This window comes from Podarcis vaucheri, assembly GCF_965113315.1.
Source record: "Podarcis vaucheri genome assembly, chromosome: 13".
NCBI lineage: Eukaryota > Metazoa > Chordata > Lepidosauria > Squamata > Lacertidae > Podarcis > Podarcis vaucheri.
The window spans coordinates 48409217-48430413 of record NC_138751.1 but is presented as its reverse complement, the minus strand read 5'-3'; the positions used below and the strand labels follow the sequence as shown (position 1 = coordinate 48430413).

Sequence of the window (21197 nt, the reverse complement as noted above, 5' to 3'; positions counted from 1 at the left end):
TTCAGGTTACAGACTCTGCCAACCCAGAAATAGTACCTCGGGTTAAGAACTTTACCTCAGGATGAGAACAGAAATCGTGTGGCGGCGGCAGGAGGCCCCATTAGCTAAAGTGGTGCTTCAGGTTAAGAACAGTTTCAGATTAAGAATGGACCTCCAGAACGAATTAAGTTCTTAACCCGAGGTACCGCTGTATCAACAATAAGCCAAAAACTAGATTAAAACACATGCTAACATTCCACGGCATTCTAAAAACAACTGCTTCACAGAAACGCGAAATACTTGGATGCTATTTATACCTTCCAAGTAAAAGAAGATTTGTGGGAGACACCCTGAAAAGTGTGTTATCTTTCTGTTCAGATTATTTTACTTTGGGCTCTGAAATTCCTGCATTAGGGCAATACATTTGTTAATACATTTTGAACATGCCCAGTGTTTTTATTTGCCTTGATCAATATGTTTTCCTAATAGGCAGTGCTTTTTTTTAAAAAAATGAATGAGGTACTGGTACTCTTATCTTGATCCAAGTGTTGTGGGCGCCAGCACAAAATAGTTACCAAGAGCAGCGAAAACAGAGAGTGGTGACAGTATTGTGTACCAGTGAGTACTGTCACAAAAAACAGTGTTTGAGATTACGGACCAACATGACTCCCTTTTACTTTTTTTACGTTAACAAGAAAATCCATAATCATAGCACATACTCAAAATAAAAACTTGTATTTGTGGAGAAGCAGTTTGGAAATTGATTGCCCCCCACAGTCTTTGGTTAAAAGAGGAAAATATGGTGCATGTATTGGTTTGTTTATTTTCTCTTAGCAAACTGGGTGGGGAAGGGGAAGAGGGTGTTTTTCCAGATGCCTTCAAGGTGTGACATATTTAGGGCTGAGGCGAGAGAGCTAGATAAGATAGGGAGAGCCTTTCTCAGAGTGGAAGGTATTCAGGAAATTATTGGAACCTGAGATGAAAATATAGCTTAGTAACTGAGGCGCTGGCTCTTAGTATTGATCAGGAGTCACATGCAAGCAAACTTTGCACCGTCCAAGGTCCTGTTGGTCTAATTTGGGATTGCATTAACAATGGGATTGGCTACTATTGTACTGTCGTACTTGGAAAGGGGGTGTGTGGGTGGTGCTTTGGGTTAAACCACAGAGCCTAGGGCTTGCCGATCAGAAGGTTGGCGGTTCGAATCCCCGCGACGGTGTGAGCTCCCGTTGCTCGGTCCCTGCTCCTGATAACCTAGCAGTTCGAAAGCACGTCAAAGTGCAAGTAGATAAATAGGTACCGCTCCAGCGGGAAGGTAAACGGCGTTTCCGTGTGCTGCTCTGGTTCGCCAGAAGCGGCTTAGTCATGCTGGCCACATGACCTGGAAGCTGTACACTGGCTCCCTCGGCCAATAAAGCGAGATGAGCGCCGCAACCCCAGAGTTGGCCACGACTGGACCTAATGGTCAGGGGTACCTTTACCTTTACTTGGAAAGGAGACTTGACCGGAAGCAGCTGTGCAACTGCTGTGCTCCTCTTCCCCGCAGAGTCTGACGTCTTATATTTCGATGGCGACGATGCCATCGCCTACAAGTTCCGCACCAGAACGGTCCGTACCGTCCAAGACATGCTTGGGTTCAACTTCAAGACGATGGAACGCGAGGGGATCTTAATGTACGCGGCGGGGGCCCAGGGCGACTACATCAGTCTAGAACTGCAGCAGGCACAACTGGTCTTCAGCATAAGCCTTGGTGAGTTTGGAGGGGGGAAAAGCATGCAAGTCCCAACTCGGAGATAGGCGATGTGGTGCCCTCCAGCTGTCGTTGGGCTCCATCATCCCTGACCATTGACCACGCTGGTGGGAGATGGTTATAAGCTGCTAAGGCAGTGATTGGGTACCTGGGTGGAGATCTGCAGTTGTGACATAACTAATTTGTGAATATCCTTGTTTGACGTGAGAGTAAACAACTGATAACAACAACAACAACAACAACAACAACAACAACAGGGTTGTCTTCAGATGTCTTCTAAAAGTTGTATAGTTCTTTAACTCCTTGATATCTAATGGGTGGGCGTTCCAGTATACCTGAAGGAGCGTCTTCACGCCCATCGTTCAGCCCAGACACGGAGGTCCAGCTCCGAGGGCCTTCTGGTGGTTCCCTCATTGCGAGAAGTAAGGTCACAGGGAACCAGGCAGAGGGCCTTCTTGGCAGTGGCACCCGGCCTGTGGAATGCCCTCCCATCAGATGTCAAGGAAATAAACAATTATCTGACTTTTAGAAGACATCTGAAGGCAGCCCTGTTTAGGGAAGTTTTAAATGTTTGGTGTTTTATCATGTATTTAATATTCTTTTGGGAGCCACCCAGAGTGGCTGGGAAACCCAGCCAGATGGGCAGGGTATAAATAAATTATTATTATTATTATTATTATTATTATTATTATTATTATTATTATTACTACTACTACTACTACTATTATTATTATTAAAACAGAAGCACAATGAAGGCATAACATTAATCAAGGCAGTCAAACTCATAGCAATGCATGTAGATGTTTCATGGTGCTGAGATTTAAGATTTAGCAGACCTCTCCTGTGAAGCTTTCTGGCAGAGGTGCTACAGTTTGCAACGTCTGCATGCAAGACTTTTGCAGCTGAGCCCACTAAGCAGCTCAGGCTAAGCAGAGGTGATCTTGAGCTGAAATGACATAAAGTTGGTAGACTTTCATCTTTAAATGTGATCTTTGCATGCGAAATGGGTGCATTTGTGAGAGAGATTTAAAGGGCATGCGAATGGGTGGATGGCTGCACGCCAAACCTTTCTGCTGCCCTTCATCCCCATGCTTCCATCTCCCCAGGTACTTTTATCTCAGCTAAACTCTTGATAGCGAAAGTGAGCTTAGCTGGGAGAAAGCGTCTGCGGAGGATAAAGCTGGCTGGAGTAAGAGCCCCACACTTCTCTGACCCTTCGAATTGCAACACACATCTGCCACACCTGTGACTAGACACAAGATAATATCAGTGGTAAACTGGTAAAGTGGTAAAGGGACGAGGGTGGCGCTGTGGGTTAAACCACAGAGCCTAGGACTTGCCGATCAGAAGGTCGGTGGTTCGAATCCCCATGACGGGGTGAGCTCCTGTTGCTCAGTCCCTGCTCCTGCCAACCTAGCAGTTCGAAAGCATGTCAAAGTGCAAGTAGATGAATAGGTACCGCTCCAGTGGGGAGGTAAACGGCGCTTCCTTGCGCTGCTCTGGTTCGCCAGAAGTGGCTTAGTCATGCTGGCCACATGACCCGGAAGCTGTACGCCGGCTCCCTCGGCCAATAAAGCGAGATGAGCGCCGCAACCCCAGAGTCGGCCATGACTGGACCTAATGGTCAGGGGTCCCTTTACCTTTACCTAATATCAGTGGTACCTCGGTTTTCCGGAAGCCAAACATTTCGGTTTTCGAATGCCGAAAACCTGGAAGTAAATGTTTCCATTTTCAAACGCGCCTTGGCAATCGAACAGCTCCCGCTGCCTCCCCCCCCAATTTCTCTATTGAAATTGCCAACTGCCCTTTACGCCTCAGTTGCCAAACTTTTCGGAAGTCAAACGGTGTTCCGGAATGGATTATGTTCAACAACCGAGGTACCACTGTTTCTTTAAACAAACAATAACCGTCCCCAAAAATGGCAAAAGTAGTTTCTTTCCCAAATAGGTTTTATCTTAAACAATGGCAAACGCAGTAAATAAAGAGTTCCCTTGTAATATGTCAGCGGTTCAGTGCTCATTTCTTCTCTTTCCAAAATAGATTTTATCTTGAACAATGGCAAACATGGTAATAAATGGTCCACTTGTAATGTATCAGTGGTTCAGTGCTTGGACGTTGTTCTGGTAACCTAGCGTTTTGACGCTAAAGAGCTTAGTCATCGAGCTTTGTAGTAAATAGTGTACAACAGAAGACCTAATCCATCCTAGAGGCCAATAGAGCATAGACAACAGAAGTTAGACTATTCCTGTTCAGATAGAGGCGCAGCTGAGCCACCAGCCAAAGCTGATGGAAGGCACTCCACATCACCGAGGCCACCTGAGCCTCAAGCAACAGCAAAGGACCCAGGAGGACCCCCAAGCTATCTTATCTGCTCCTTCCGAGGGAGTGTAGGGAACCACCCACTAACAGTCTTAGCTGGATTGAACTTCAGTTTATTGGCTTTCGCCCAGGCCGTTACCAAGGCAAGACTGCAGTCCATCACACATCCGCTGCCACACCTGCAGATATTAAATAAATAATAGAATAATATATTGTTATATGAATGGTCTATTATTGTATTAACTTTTCCTTAGTTCACTGACTGATTTGATTTTGTATACTGCTCTTCCTCCCCCAAAAGCCCAGGGTGGCAAACAAATAATGCTGTTTAAAAAGGAAACGAAAAACATGACAATTAATGACAATGTAAATAATTTTAAAAATCAGTTTAAAACGCCGTAAAAGCTGTTGGATCTGTTTAAAAAGTCCTTCGATTCAGAGATCTGCAGGTTTCCTTCAGCCACCCAAATTCCTGAGTTGCAGCTTCAAAATTGATCTTTTTCTCAGTTTTCTGAGAACTTCCAGTACAGAAAAACAGCATTCTTTGCCTGTCTTCTGCCCGTGGGTATATACTGGCTCACCAAATAACCAAGGCCAAAAGTTAGATTTCAGAGGGGCACTGAAAGAACTCGAATGACTTGGCTCTGCTCTTCTGTGGACAATATCTCCCGCATCCTGTTGACATGCTGTTTCTGCTCCCCAGGCAACAGCTCACTAAACATGAGCGGAGGGGAGACGATTATGAAACTGGGAAGTCTCTTGGATGACCAACACTGGCACCAAGTTCGCATCGACCGCTACAGGCGATTTGTCAATTTCAGCTTGGACGGGGAGGTCTTGCAGTACCGCCTTAACGGAGAGTTTGATCAGCTTGACCTGGACAAAGAGGTGATTGGGATGGCATGGTGGGCAGCTGCTCACAGCTCTGCCAGGGGTTTACACTTGCGATGCCCTGATTGGAGATTTTAAATTGAAGCCCCAAATTGAACCCTGCTTTTCTCCCTTTCTCCATGGCAGTGGTACCTTTCAGTATTTCCCAGCCTTACATATTTGATCCTCTCTGGGTTTCCTTGACTTCTGCAGATCTTCTTTGGGGGAATAATGAACTATGAGAAGCAGCGCCTTGTCTATCGACCAAACTTCCGTGGCTGCATGGAAAACATTGCCTACAATTTGGTCTATATCAGCAACTTGGCAAGACGCCGTAAACCATCTATTAGGATCGAGGTGAGGATGAACGTGTTACTGTAGTCTGCAAAAATAGAGAGAGAGAACTTTGTTTAGTTGCCCCTGACTCTGTTGTAGATGTTTGCTAAGACTGCGGAAGCAGCTTTGTTGTTGTTTAGTCGTTCAGTCATGTCCGACTCTTCGTGGCCCTATGGACCAGAGCGCGCCAGGCACTCCTGTCTTCTACTGCCTCCCGCAGTTTGGTCAAACTCATGCTGGTAGCTTCGAGAACACTGTCCAACTATCTCGTCCTCTGTCGTCCCCTTCTCCTTGTGCCCTCCATCTTTCCCAACATCAGGGTCTTTTCCAGGGAGTCTTCTCTTCTCATGAGGTGGCCAAAGTATTGGAGCCTCAGCTTCAGGATCTGTCCTTCCAGTGAGCACTCAGGGCTGATTTTCTTCAGAATGGAGAGGTTTGATCTTCTTGCAGTCCGTGGGACTCTCAAGAGTCTTCTCCAGCACCATAATAGTCCAAATGTAGGGCTCTTCGGCTTACACTTATTCTATTATGAGGCTTGCATTGACCATGCAGCCCTCTGCACTTCTGTTATTTTCTCTCTCTAGTAAATTCAGAAGCAAGTAGACTTTTATAGAGATGCCTGCATATTCAGCCCCCAGACATATTTTCCTCTGGGTCTGCTGCCCACCAGCTGTTCAGGGGGGAGCAACTGAGAGAGAAAAGGACAATGTTGTATAAAGTGTATGGCTGCAGCTCCTTTTTCTGTAAGAAAAGATAAAAGTAGCAGAGATAATGCCTGAACAGAAAGGTGGACTCTTATTCCGTGCTAAATGTTGCATGTATTTTGTGATTGCACGTTTGGTGATGCAATTGCATTTTGAAGTTTGAGGCTCTGAACAGCTGAGAAGCAGGACTTGCAGTTGACATTGACATTTTCCCGCTGAGATGATGGAGGTTTTTTTAAAAAAACCTCCTGCAAAGTCAGGACACCTAAAGGATGTTGGATGCTTTTGTTTTACAAAGTTTGTAGATGAAAGAAAGTCAAAGGACTGAAATTCTGAGGTGCCAGAAAAGGTTATTTATGTATGCAACAACTGTGGCCTATGTTTTGTTAGCCCCAAAATGGAAAATGAGTGAGGTCCCAACCAAAGAAGATTGGCAACTTAAATTGACAAAATATGCACGACTTGCAGACTTAACATACAGAATATGAGAACAAGAAGAACATACGTTTAAAGAAGATTGGAAAACGTTTCTCGAATATATGGAAAATAATTGTGCACAGCTGACAACGCTGGCAGCATTAAGATAAATTCAACAGTGTAACTAAGTTTTGATGGCGGCAATAATGGAAAACCAATTGGTGTAGTTTTTGTTAAATATGCAGGGATATAAGATATGTAAAATGAACCACAGAAAGAGAAGAGGGGAAGTCATCAATACCTTAAGTACGTAAAATGTTTATCTGAAATTGTAAAACATAAAATTTAATAAAAATCATATTTAAAAAAAGGAAAGAAAGTCAAAGGAGTAAATGGAATGAGAACGCCGAGTGGAGTTACGCCTCTGTTTCCACCTACATCCGAGGCTACTTCAGGCATTGCCCTGTTCTTAGCACCAAAAACATGATAACATTAATTTTATTCCAAAAGAAGCCAGAGATTTGCAACCTGCAGAGTGTGTGCCTGTTAATAAGTCCATCTGCTGCACAGTGCAGTCACAGGAGCATATGGCCCTGCTGTGAGGGAACAGCAACCAAGCCACCTCCTTAGCTGTCTCCTCCTTTGTTTCAGGGCCACTTGGGCGACTACTGTCGAGACAACCTTTTGTTCCCCTTCACCTTCGCCGGGGTCAACAACTTCTTGCAGGTGCCCGGGTACCCGCGCCGCAATCAGCTGGCCGTCAGCTTCAGCTTCCGGACCTGGGACGTTGTGGGGCTGCTCATGTACACGTCCTTTGCAGATGACCTGGGCTGGCTCGAGATGGTGCTGAGCGACGGGCAGATCAACGTGACCATTGCTCAGCCGAAAACCAAAACGAAGACCAAGAAGCTGGAGTTTGCGGCAGGTATGGGGAGGGGAAGGAGGAGGGACGGTTTTCTTCTACACAACCTTGGATAGTGGTTGAACAACTTGGAACCCGAACGCTGCAAACCCAGAAATAAGTGTTCTGGTTTGCGAACATTTTTCGGAAGCCGAACATGCTCCATTTTGAGTGTTACACTTCCAGTTTGAGTGCTACACTTCCGATTTGAGTGCCACGCTTCCGTTCCAACTGTTACGCTGAGATCTGTCTGTTTTTGCTATTTATTTTGCATTTTTGTTTTTGCGGCTCTTTTTTGTCTTGTTTTCTTGACTGTGTGGAGCCCAGTTCAACTACTTATGGATTGATTGTATGGCTGCAGTACATTGTTTATTGCTTTCATTTTATGAATCAGTGGTCTCATTAGATAGTAAAATTAATGTTACATTGCTGTTTTAGGGGTTGTTTTTAAAAGTCTGGAACGGATTAGTCCTTTTTGCATTACTTGCTATGGGAAAGCGCGCCTTGGTTTTGGAACGCTTTGGTTTTGGAACGGAATTCCGGAACGGATTAAGTTTGAGAACCAAGGTACCACTGTAATTGTTTTGAGGTGAAACTTTAAAATGCCTGCCCTGGAGGCAGAACGGATGAATGCAACCTAGCATGCCGTTTGGGTTTTTTTGTTTTTGTTTTAAAAGTTATGCGTTCTGTTGCATTGTGTCATCAGAATCACTCAAGGTAGCAGATATTTCATTGTGGGCTTTGGTGGCCCTAGATGTGGGGACCCGTGGCTCCAATGTGAGGAGTCTGAGGAATTTTATCCCCTCGTGTCCCTCCACCCACAGGATATCGCCTGAATGATGGCTTCTGGCATTCGGTGGCCTTGATGGTGCGCGAAACCATGGCCGTCATCACCATCGATGACCAGAATGACGCCAGCTTCCGCGTTGACAGAGACATTCAGTTGCGCACGGGGAACCAGTACTTCTTTGGAGGTGGGTTCTGGGCTGGTTAAGGGTTAAAGGGGGAACTGGTCATTTTTTCCCAAGAGGGTGGGCTGACGGTTGGTTAACTAATAGGCAGTCGTCAGGCTTCGGGGAATCCTATCACTCCCACATAGCAGCCAAGAAGAAGAGAAACAATAAAAGTTATTACCAAGTAATTTATTCAATATTCACAGAGAGACACGAAGGTATGCAGTATCCCCTAGATAATGGCATTGCTCCAAGTCTCTTGGCGTCTCTTCTGTTCTCTGTCACCCCTGCGTCGGTTAATCTGAGCTTTCTGCCTCTGAGCTTTTTGTACTACTATCCTCAATGCTCGTCTGGTTCTGGGAGAGGGGGGTCAGGAATGCTTTCCAAAGACACGGAGTCTGTAAGCTGTTTCTCCCTGGGGCTGCTTCTTCTTCCTGCTGCTCCCCCAATATTCCCCAGCTTCTCCCCTCTGCAGCCTCTGAACTGTGACCTTCTGCAAACCACTGTTCTAAATCTATAATGTCCTCTTGTTCTCGGGAAGGTTTGGGAGAAGGGGCAGTGACCCCTACCATTCCTCCTCAGTCCAGCCCCTGACAGCTGCAAGCTCTATGGGTCCACAGGAGCTGCCTGCTGATGTACTGCTTTTGAGAACAACTATTAAGGGAGGCACCTGAGAAGAGATGGGGAGGCAGCCAGGCACATGTATTGTAAGCTGTTCTGAGTTACCTTGGGGGAAAAAGTGAACCATACATTTAATAAATAATAAAAATGAAAAGAGGAACAAATGGCTCAGTTGCTTTAAGCCATTTTAATCTAGGTGCAAATTGAAGTTTGAAGGTGTTGGAACGAGGCCTAGCTAAATCTCATGGTCACGGAAGGGAGGAGCATAGACTAAGGAGGACTGTTCTAGAAATGGGGGCTAGTCATCAGTGCCATCACCTCCAAAGTAAAAAGAAGCCCAAAAGCAAAATGCATTGCAAACTAAATGTATAATAGTAAAGGTAAAGGGAACCTCTGGGGTTGCGGCACTCATCTCGCTTTATTGGCTTCCGGGTCATGTGGCCAGCATGACTAAGCCGCTTCTGGCGAACCAGAGCAGCGCACGGAAACACCATTTACCTTCCCACTGGAGTGGTACCTATTTATCTACTTGCACTTTGATGTGCTTTCGAACTGCTAGGTGGGCAGGAGCAGGGAGCGAGCAACGGGAGCTCACCCCGTCGCAGGGATTCGAACCGCCGACCTTCTGATCAGCAAGCCTTAGGCTCTGTGGTTTAACCCACAGCGCGACCCATATCCCACATATAATACACAGGGCATCATGTTATTTCCTCATCCAATCACTTTTTTTGTTTCTGTTTCGTGAAATGTAACGGAGGAATTTCCCCCTTCCTTTTGGTTGATGGTCGCTGCGTCTTTCCTAGGCTGCCCCAAGCCAGCCTCTCGTACCGGCTGTGCCTCCAACCAAACGGCCTTCCATGGGTGCATGCAGATGGTCAGCGTGGACCGGCAGCCCATCGAGTTAGATATGGTCCGTCTGCACCGGCTCGGCAAGTACTTTGAGGTGTACTTCAACGTGTGTGGCATCACAGACAGGTACGCTTGCCGGAGTGGCAGTTCTGGCCTGGGCAGAAGATGGTGGCTTCGGCTGGCAAGACCAGGGGATGAGGTCTAGCTGGTTCTCCCTGCTGTGTGCTTGGGCCAAGCCTATAGAAATAGCATGGTAGGAACCCAGGGGATGCTCTGAGAGTGTGCGGGGTCTGGGTCCAGGTCAGTGCTTGCATGGGAGATGCCCAGAAAGCTCATTGACACATCATTTAATTTTTAATTCTTTTAATTTTATTGAAGGTTTTCAACTATATTATTGTATTGTATTGTATTGTATTGTATTGTATTGTAGTGTAGTGTAGTGTAGTGTAGTGTAGTGTAGTGTATTATTTATACATACCCTGCCCATCTGACTGGGTTTCCTCAGCCACTCTGGACGGCTTCCAACAAAAGATTAAAAGCACATTGAAACATCAGACATTAAAAACTTCCCTAAACATAGACCATTAAATTTAATAGACCATTAAATTCAAACTAAACTAAAAAGAATAATAAAAAAACAAACAGAAAAAACTAGAGAAAAAGAAAGGTACATTAATAATAACCCTTATATGCTCCTCATAAAATTATAAATATATCTATGTAGCCCTCAGAGAGTTGAGTCTTCCTGCCTCGCTCCTGGGAGAACTTCTCCTTCTTGAGTCTCCCACTCTAAGAAAAACCACTCTGGCCTGCCTCTCATAATAGGCTCCTTCCTCTTCTCTCTGTAGCTCCCTCAATATGTTTTCTTGAAGGCAGGCAAGATGTGGACTTCCTTGCCCAGATGGAGGAGAAATGTTTTTGTATTCTTCAATCTGGTCTCGGCAAGCTTTGGGGGACGCTTGGGAAAAATGGTTCATGCTGGACTCGGAAGGTGCATCTTGTCTGCTATGCCTACTCCTGTTCCTCAGGAAAGGGCTTGAAAATAACCTAGCAGATGTCATCTCACCAGTTTAGAGAGATCGGAGCGTTTGCTCGCAGTTGAAATATCAACACAGTTATTTTTTGAACACCTCCTTCTCAAAGAACCTTCGAGAGTGGGGAAAGGACCTTCTAAAATTATCATGAAAGTGGAGGAAAAGGTTAAGGAACTTGGGGGGAAACACACAGATTCTCTATAAAAAATGTTAAGGGATGTTGTAGATACTAGGAGAGGATATATTGATTTAATAGTATCCTTCCTAACTCATGCTTGTGAGTAGCAGCAGAGTGCATTCTCCACAATATATATCAGGAAGCTAGTTGGTAGATTCGTTTGAATCTCTTTACTTAAGCAATCCTATGTGGCTTTGTTCAGCTTGGGTTTGGTTCCTGGTAAGTCCCCTTTTATCCCTCCCAAAAAAGAGTAAAGACACAACAGTCTTCTTTTAAAAGTAATAAGTTTACTCACATTCAGTTCACGGTTGGATCCCTGAAGGCAGGCTTTAGCTCAGAGTTACAGAAGAGGGTTTGAGTTCATCCCATATGGGAATGAGCCCATGTCCTGGTGGCTGAGAGCCAGCAGACAGCAAAATACTTCAGTATTAAGAGGAAGAAGAAGGGAGGTGTCTGCGTGACCAGCCCCTTTTATGGGGTCTCCCAGGATCACACCCACCAACCTGGTCACAGGCAGGGGGAGGACGCTCCAGACCAGGTGTGACAGGAAGTCCTCCTGGCTGTGGAGTAACACCCCCCTGTTTGTCCACTCTGGGCAAACAGGAAGTGTTGTACTTGACGGCTTGTGTTACGTATCACAAATGGGGCAAATGCCCCTGAAGAAAACTACCCCAGGGTGTTCAGTAGTCAGTGCCTGGGGGTGGGAGAATTGAAAATCTTGTATTGAGATGGAATGGGGTCTCCTGGAAGGAGGGCAGACTGGCAGAAGTGTGCCACACTGCCATGTTATGTTGCAGGTCCCACTGCAGGAGGCTGGCAGTGCCATCATGCTTTATGTTGTAAACCGCCCTGTGATCTTTCAATAAAGGGTCACACGTAAATTTAATAAATAATATTATTGATCACAATCATGCAGTGCCTATGAGCTTACTGTGGGTATTGGCTTTGCCAAAGGTGAAGTCAAAAGCGCCAGGATAGAGGGGTCCCGCAAGGCAGTTTTCGATGTTTCAGGAGTGGCAGTTGTCTTGCCAACAAATTAGAAAAGAGATGGTGTACCAGGTAGCTTGACTGATTGATTGATTGATTGATTGATTGATGGATGGATGGATGGATGGATGGATGGATGGATGGATTGATTGAATTTATATTCCGCCCTATATCCGGAGGTCTCAAGACAGCTCACAGAACACAAAACCACAAAATATATAATCAAAATAAAAACAACAACCCAATAACCACCCCCAACCACATTTTAAAAGGGCATCAGATGTCAATCAAATCCACCAAAGGCTTGGTTAAAAAGGAACGTTTTTGCCGGGCACCTAAAGGTGTATAATGAAGGCGCCAGGCGAACTTCCCTGGGGAATGCATTCCACAGACAGGGAGCCACTGCAGAGAAGGCCCCGTTCTCTTGTTGCCACCCTCTGCACCTCTTGAGGAGGAGGCTTGGATCCCTGCTGCGATGGGGAGTCCCTTTCTCTGGTGCCAGCTTGCTTCTCATGTCATGCCAGGTGTACTCCCAACATGTGCGAACATGGAAGCCGCTGCATCCAGTCCTGGGATGACTTCACCTGCATCTGCGACTTGACGGGCTACAAGGGGGAGACCTGCCACACACGTGAGGCCCTGAGGATGGGGAGGGGAAGGGCGAGCTTGAGGTGCTGACCACACGAGTGCTGACCCTTCACTTTCTTCTTAAACCTTGCAGCCGTTTACAAGGAAAGCTGCGAGGCCTACCGACTCAGCGGCAAAGTATCTGGAAACTACACCATTGACCCAGACGGCAGTGGGCCCCTGAAACCTTTTTACGTCTACTGTGATATTCGAGGTATGGTGGAAATGTGTGGGATACTGGTCTTTATCAGGGGGTGTTCAGTGCAGGCTGGAATAGGCACAGCAACGAAAAGAAAAGGGAGTCTTGGAGTATATGCAGAGAGCAAAGCCATCATCGCTGAGCAAAATGAGCCAGACTCTACCAATATATTATTTAGATGCCCAAGCAGCCAGGCATTGTGCAAAAACTGTTGAAAGAGAACATGTCAGAACCTGAAAGCTTTACAATAGAAATCTTCAACTTGCAATCTAAATTTTGCAAAGGGGTAGTGTATCATTTTTATGCTGAATATCGGCAAGCAACGCCCTTTCCTTTCCTGGAACGCTGCTTTTCTATATTGTTGCTGATTTATGGAATGTGGCATCGCATGAAAAAACATTACCGGCTGTATTTTGCTGCTTGTCTAAATAGCAACAAGTGTTGAGGCAGAGAGCGTTTTTAAAAAATGGCAAAAGGCCAGAAGCATAATGGAGGTGAGAAGTGTCGGGGACTGGCTGGACTGAAGAGGAATAGTGGGAGCCCCAAGGGAAACCCCAGAGGAGGAAGGATCAGAGCCCGGGGATTGGTGGTGGGACACTGAGGAGAGGTCAGAGAGAGAACTGGATGCTGAAGGGGCAACGGGGTTTAGTGAGCAGGGAGAGCCGGTGACAGGGAGCAGTTCAGACTCAGAGGATGAAGCAGAGGAGGGGGGTTCAAAGGCTGCTGAAGAATCCAGGGAGTCTCCCTCTTCAGCTGTGACAAGCTCCCCTCCCTGCTGGTCTCTAAGATAATTAGAGCAAAACAGAGGGCAGAGGTGCGCAGACACAGTTTGAGACTGCTTGGGAAATGTCCGGGAGAGGAGGAGCTTTAGACTGGGTGGAAGGCAGGGGCCTTCAGTTCTGGCAACTGCTCTGGCAAGACCTACTGGGAATTGTTGCTGAGTTGTATGCTGTATCCTTGAATAAGGAGTTAGCTTCACGGGCAATTGCCTCTGCCTCTCTGTGCTGAGCTGCATCGATTCCAACCTTGACGAGTGGTGGCACCCGGTGCAATTCCTAGCATCTTGAAGTAGGGACGGGGTTACCCAGCCTGAAATCCTGCCTACCAGTGTAGACAGCACCAGGCTAGGCCGATTGATCACTCAGCTTTCGTAAGGTCTTCTGCTGCAGGCTGGCTACAGAAAGGCCTCTTTGCCTGCCCTCAAAGGGTTTCCACAGCCAGCCCTGCAGGCCACTGTCTCCATTGCATGGGGGGGCAGTTGTTTTTCCTGTCACACACTCGTTTTGCACCCTTTCTGCCTTCCAGAGGACCGGGCTTGGACCATCGTCTGGCACAATCGATACTGGGTCACACGAGTGACCGGTTACAGCCCTGAAAGGCCTTTCCTGGGCACTGTGGACTACTGGAACGCCTCGTGGAGCGAGGTGTCGGCTCTGGCCAACGCCTCAGAGTACTGCGAGCAGCAAATTGAGTTCCGCTGTTACTTCTCTCGCCTGCTCAACACCCAGAGTGAGTGACCAGGTGGACGGAGCTGCACGGCTGCACCCTTGGGTGCTGTGTGGGTTTTGCTTTTAGCACCTGCTAAAATTTGAAATTTGCTAAAATCGAACCATTCCAGGTGGCTTGTTTTTGTTCTGCCTCTTCTCCCTGGTCCCTGTGCAGAACCTGTTTTTCTCAAGTGGGAAAATCATCCCATTGGCCATGCTAGATGGGGGTGTTGGGCATCGGAGATGGGGCTCTGTGTGCAGGCAGCCACTCAGAAGGACTGTAAAAGTAAAGGTATAGGGACCCCTGACCATTAGGTCCAGTCGTGGCCAACTCTGGGGTTGCGCCGCTCATCTCGCTTTACTGGCTGAGGGAGCCGGCATACAGCTTCCGGGTCATGTGGCCAGCAGGACTAAGCCGCTTCTGGCAAACCAGAGCAGCGCGCGGAAACGCCATTTACCTTCCCACTGGAGCGGTACCTATTTATCTATTTGCACTTTGACGTGCTTTCAAACTGCTAGGTGGGCAGGAGCAGGGACCGAGCAACGGGAGCTCACCCCGTCGCAGGGATTCGAACCGCCGACCTTCTGGTCGGCAAGTCCTAGGCTCTGTGGTTTAACCCACAGCGCCACCAGCGTCCCTCCCAGAAGGACTGTTGTTCCAGGTAAACCACTGTTTCTTTCAGATGGGTCCAAGGGCTGAGCCAAGCCCTGGAATGCCACCTGTTCCAACACCTCTCTTGAGCCTTCAGATGATTCACTAGGCGTTGCTCACTCCACTTTGAGGTTGATCTTTTCCTCCACCAGGACTAGAAACGTGAAAGTATTCATGCTCCCCAAAGAAGCATGGCACATGGGAGCATGAATACTTTCACGTTTTGGGAATTATAGGGACAGAACTACCTAATATTGTATAGAAATTTATTTATGTATGCTACTACAGCAGCAAGAATGCTACTTGCCCCAAAGTAGAAAGAAGCAGAAATCCCAGTAAAGGAAGAATGGATACAAAAACTCATGGAATATGCAGAAATGGCAAAACTTACTGGAGGAATAAAAAATAAAGATAGCAAACTTTTTTTTATAAAAGAATGGAAACGGTTTATTGAATATTTACAGTTAAATTGCAAACAGATAAAAACATTATCAGGATTATTGTAACAACCTCCAATTTCACAAGAGTGAATATTTACAGTAGATAATTAAATGAGCAAGTGAAATGAATTTCAATATGCAGACGATATTAACAAATAATAATAAGGAACCGCAGAAAAGGGAAGAAAGTCGAATTTTGAACTGTGAAATTGATTGTAAAACTAATGAAATGTATAAACTTGAAAAGTATATATATATAAAAAAGTATTCACGGCTGAAAAAAAATCAGGGTGCTGAGCTTAGCATTACCCGATGGCACTGTTGTCACAGAATGCATGCAACCCTCCTAAACAGAGGAGATCTTTGCTAGGAAGAGATCTTCAGGTTGTGTTAGATATCTGAATGAAAAACGTAAGTTTGGTATGCAGAGGCAGCGGAGTGGGTTAAATGGACCTCTGGCCTGATTTAGCAGGTGGTAGTTTTGCTGCATAGCTGTCAACTTTCAGATTTGAAAATAAGGGATCAGCAGCCTCGAAAATAAGGGACCAGCAGCCTCACCTGTCCCGGGGACAGTCTACGGGATATCAAACAATCCGGGATAGCAGCGGGGAAACGGTGCTGGAATAAAGGAATTTCCTGCAAAAAAAGGGAAGGTTGACAGCTATGTTTTTCCGTCTGCCTGAGAGCAGGCTCTGTGAGATCTCCCTCTGACAGGCTCTCTCGTTCTTCCTTAGCTGGGATGCCGCTGAGCTTCTGGATGGGCCGCAACGAAGAGCGCCATTACTACTGGGGGGGCTCTCCCCCAGGGCTGGGGCGCTGCGCTTGCGGCATGGATAAGAACTGCGCCGACCCCCGTTTCTACTGCAACTGCGATGCGGACCATGCCATGTGGTGAGAGAGAAGGCGGCCCTCGTCCCTCCAAGAAGGGCCTTGGGTGGTCATGGCGGCGGGTGCGAAACGTATATCCCTAACTGATAGCGGGCCCAGTTTCCCACAACCATGGTGTTATGTACTGAAGTTCTCACCCTGGGCCAGCAGGGGGATACTGTAAATAGTTCAGGTCCACATGCAAATAAGGGATCGAAAGTGACGTTCAGTGATTGGATAGTTACAGAAAGTTGTTACAGTTACGTTGTACTGGAGCTCTATATAAGCAGGCTGGCTGAACCCTTCAGTTCAGTTCAGTTCTGGCCTGTGAATAAACAAGAGCTCTTTGAAGAATCGCTGTGTCGTCTGATATGTTCACCCACAACTTAACACATTGTTCTCTCTCTCTTCCAGGCGGGCGGATAAAGGGCTGCTGAATTTTGTCGACCATCTTCCAGTCACGCAGGTGGTGATCAGCGACACGAACCGCACCGGGTCAGAGGCCCAATTCTACGTGGGCCCGTTGCGTTGCTATGGCGACCGTGAGTAGCGGACTGAGGATATGGATGCCGTTCCCTCATGTGTCTATCAGAATGGATGGAGGGCCCCTGAGGGAGGACGGGATGGGGCTCGCACCCATTTTACATGCGCTAATAACGGACTTCCTACGATTTGCAGGCAACTCTTGGAATACCGTTTCTTTCGTCCGGGGAATGGCTTTGATCTTCCCCACCTTCCAAGTCAACTACAGCCTGGATATCAGCTTCTTCTTCAAGACTTCTGCCCCCTCTGGCACTTTCCTGGAGAACATCGGGCCAAAGAACTACATCCGTGTGGAGCTTAACAGTACGGAATCGTCATTGAAATCCCACTCAGTATTGATCCAGAGTAGATCCCAATGTATAGTTAGCAGAGTAAGAACTTAAACACGTTGCAGGATTCCCCAAAAAATAGACCAGAGGCAATTATATTTCATCCAGCAGAGCTTTACTGCTACTGAAGGCAAATGAGCATAATGGTCACAAATCCAATACATTCAGGATTGGCCCTGTCCATAAGAAATCCAGTTGCAGAAGACTTACAATAACTTATAATAAGACTAAACCTTAATACTATATATACTATGTACAGAACACCACACCAGAAGGAAGAGAGAAAGTGAAACAGGCTCCTTCTGGCCTCTTATTATAGTCAGAAGAGATAAGAGAACCAGTTTAAACCAGCTGTATTCAGCTTCTCTGAAGGAATAACCCAAACATCATGAAGTTTCTTTCACACAGAGAAGCTTCCAGAAGCTTCCAGAACCCTCTTAAATTAAGTAGAATAGGAAAGATCTCCACACATCAAATCAATACTTTCTGTTCTAAGAAATGCAAACTGACAGGAATTGGGAACTCGAGGCAGTGGGAGTAGTTTGAGAGGCCTTCTTAGGCAGATATTGAATGTATTGGCACTTTGCCCAATCCCAAAATGTAGGGCTCCGTCCGCATGGTACATTTGAAGCGGCATCAAATAACTTTAAATAGGGTTCCCCCCAAAGAATTATGGGAGATGGCGTTTGTTAAGGGTGCTGGGATGTTCTCCCCTCACAGAACTGCAGTCCCCAAAGTTTCTTGGGGAGAGGGATCAACTGTTAAACCACTCTGGAGAATTGTAGCTCTGTGAAGGGAATAGGGGTGTCCTAACAACTCTCAGCACCTTTAGCAAACTATAGTTCCCAGGATTCTCTGAAGGAAGCCATGGTTGCTAAAAGTAGTATGATACTGCTTTAAATGTGCGGTGCAAATGGGCCCTAACACTGTTAGAAATGTGAATGAGATGGAGAACTAAGGGTGTATTGCTTGGAAACGGAATCTTGATTCATCTAAGTAATATTATTAATAATAATATTAATTCTATTATTTGTACCTTGCCCATCTGACTGGGTTGCCTCAGCCACTCTGGGTAAAAAGGTAAAGGGAACCCTGACCATTAGGTCTAGTCGTGACCGACTCTGGGGTTGCGGCGCTCATCTCGCTTTTACTAACAAAATATTAAAAACACAGCAAAACATCAAACATTAAAAACTTTCCTATACTGAGCTGCCTTCAGATGTCTCCTAAAAGTCATATAGTTCTTTATCTCCTTGACATCTGATGGAAGGGTGTTCCATAGGGTGGGTGCCACTACCGAGAAGGCCCTCTGCCTGGTTCCCTGTAGCTTCACTTCTTGCAGTAAGGGAACTGCCAGAAAGCCCTCGGCGCTGGACCTGTGTCCGGGCTGAACGATGGGGTTGGAGACACTCCTTCAGGTATATAGGACCAAGGCCATTGAGGACTTTAAAGGTCAGCACCAACACTTTGAATTGTGTTCCAAAACATACTGGGAGCCAGTGTAGATCCTTTAGGACTGGAGTTACAGCATGGCTGTAGGAAATCATCAGGGCTACGGTCTCCCGAAAAAGACACGCCACTCCCTTTTGTGCTTATACTCAGCAGGCAGTGAACCCAGGAAGAGGGAGGTAGTATTATTTAGGGACCCCCAAAGCATAGCTGTCTGAAGGGGCAGAGACCCTCCCTCCTGGTCAGGGCCGTCTTAAGCATATCCGGCGCCGTAGTGCAAAGATCCCTCCAGCGCCCTACCCCCCCCGTTTCCCAGAGTTGTCAGCCTTTTTAGGGGGGGACCTCTAAAGTTGTTGACCTTTTTAGGAAAGCCTGCTCCCGCCCTCACACTGCTGCCCTGTGCTGCTCGAGTGTGGCTGGGCATTGGCTCCCACGGTGGGATCATGGTGAGAGGCTGGGTGGCCGGGCGTGATGGGGACAGGCAAAGCAAGCTGGGCCGTCCATGTTGCTGCAGCAGAGAAGCCGCAGTCTCGCCGTAGTTGCTTGGGGAGGGAGGGAGGAGAGAGCATGACTGGGAGGGGATTGGGCAGGGGAAGGAAACGCGGTTCGTGTGAAGGTGTGCAGAGGTGGTGGGGGCAGCGGGAGGAGGCAGACTCCGTGCAAGGCGGTGGAGAAGCAGGGGAAGGAGGGAGGGGCGCTGGGGGCAGCAGTTGCAGCATGTAGCCTCAAGCGCAGGGAACTTTTGAGGTAGAGTAGACGAGGGGAGCAGGACGTGGGTGGCGCTGTGGGTTAAACCACAGAGCCTAGGACTTGCCGATCAGAAGGTTGGTGGTTCGAATCCCCACGACGGGGTGAGCTCCTGTTGCTCTGTCCCAGCTCCTGCCAACCTACAGTTCAAAAGCACGTCAAAGTGCAAGTAGATCAATAGGTACTGCTCAGGTGGGAAGGTAAACGCCGTTTCCGTGCGCTGCTCTGGTTCGCCAGAAGTGGCTTAGTCATGCTGGCCACATGACCCGGAAAAACTGTCTGCGGACAAACACCGGCTCCCTCGGCCAGTAAAGCGAGATGAGCGCCGCAACCCCAGAGTCAGGGGTCCTTTAACCTAGACGAGGAGAGCAGTGGTAGAGTCACGTTTATGATGCACAGAGCTTGGGATGCAAGCACACACCACGCAGCCGAGGAGGTGGTGTGTTGCGGAGCCAGCAGAGAGCTCCCGACTACGGGAAAGCATCCAGAGCCTTCCCGCCTCTGATGGGCGCTGGAGGCGCACAGGCACCAAGCCCCCGCTCCGCCTCGCTTACCTCCCCGCTCTCCCCTCCCCGGACTCTCCGCTTGGTGCCCTGGCTCGCCGCGCCACTACGCCCAATGCTTCTGGAAGGCAGCTGTGGTGTGACACCTCTCTCCTGCTGCCGTTTTCTAGCTACCCGAGATCTGGTATTCATATACGACATTGGCAACGGGGACGAGAACCTGACAGTTCACCGGGACATGCCCTACAACGACAACGAGTGGCACGAGGTCAGGGCGGAGATCAACGTGAAGCTGGCTCGGATGCGGGTTGACCGGATGCCCTGGGTTGTGCGAGCAGCTCCTCCCCAGACCTTCCTTCACATGAACCTCACGAAGCCTCTCTATGTGGGTGAGTGAGGATGGGCAGGGTGGTCTGAATGAAAGAAAGAAAGAGGGAGAGAGAGAGACCCTATTGGACGAGGTTCTTTCATTGTTGATCACCTCAAACTAGTACCAGGCTCAATACAGCTTACTCATCAATATGAAAAAGCTCAGCCAGCTCAGTTTTGTAACAGGCAAAATCTCATTTTTGTGTGGGTGGGTGGTGAAAATCTAGCTTTATTATCTTCACCATCCTCTTCCATTTTATTTGTTAAAAACTTTATTTCCATAGTTAAAAACTTCTAGGTTCATTTTTTAAAAAAATATTTTTTATTTGATTTTACATGTAAAAAGCTATCACATTACCAAATGCATCACCATATATAGAGATTTCTCTGAATCTCGAAACTCCCCCCCCATCCCCTCCATGGGTCCTGTTGTCAACATTTATAATTGCATATTATTCCATAATCTCCATTTTGAATCCATAGTGTTTGTTACATTACAAGTGTGATTAAAATCCTGCTAATGTTTCCATCTGCTTACAGTGGTCCGCTAAATAAATTATCATTTCCCCCCATTCTTTTTTAAAGTTCTTGTCCCGCTTCAAAGGCAACGGACTTTACAAAAACACCTTGCTGTTTTCCACTGGGACCAGAAGACTTAAAACGAGCTTGCCTGGATCCAGCAAGGCAGCTGCTAACGTTTTCATTTCCTGTCCCCCTTTCTTAGGCGCTGCCGAATACTACCTGCGCCCCTTCTTGGGCTGCTTGCGGGGTCTGCGCATGAACGGGGTCACCCTCAACTTGGAGGGGAAAGCCAACGAGACGGAAGGAGTGCTTGTGAACTGCACCGGGCATTGCCGGAACCCTTTGGTGCCCTGCCGGAACTACGGCACCTGCCTGGAGGCCTATAGCCACTACACCTGCAACTGCTCGGTCTCTGCCTTTGAAGGACCTTTCTGCAACCTGGGTGAGCACCCTAAACAAGTCTGGAGGGTTGAGGTGAAGTGATGAGGCGAGGAGGGGGCAGGACGGAGAAGACAGGGCTGATTTTTTTCCCACCTTCACCGCATCAAGCAGTTGGTCCCTTACC

The 21197-nt window shown here is 47.4% G+C and overlaps 1 protein-coding gene across 1 annotated transcript in view; it reads left to right on the top strand.

Moving 5' to 3' along the window:
* Positions 1-21197, top strand: part of CNTNAP1 (contactin associated protein 1) — a 40314-nt gene that overhangs the window by 7400 nt on the left and 11717 nt on the right. The window contains exons 5-18 of the mRNA XM_082194711.1: positions 1526-1729; positions 4752-4936; positions 5132-5275; positions 7027-7300; positions 8101-8250; positions 9654-9825; positions 12423-12529; positions 12620-12739; positions 14030-14233; positions 16038-16194; positions 16585-16712; positions 16849-17016; positions 19912-20130; positions 20835-21074. Of these exons, the coding sequence (XP_082050837.1) occupies positions 1526-1729; positions 4752-4936; positions 5132-5275; positions 7027-7300; positions 8101-8250; positions 9654-9825; positions 12423-12529; positions 12620-12739; positions 14030-14233; positions 16038-16194; positions 16585-16712; positions 16849-17016; positions 19912-20130; positions 20835-21074 (2472 nt within the window). The remainder of the gene's footprint in view (positions 1-1525; positions 1730-4751; positions 4937-5131; positions 5276-7026; positions 7301-8100; positions 8251-9653; positions 9826-12422; positions 12530-12619; positions 12740-14029; positions 14234-16037; positions 16195-16584; positions 16713-16848; positions 17017-19911; positions 20131-20834; positions 21075-21197) is intronic.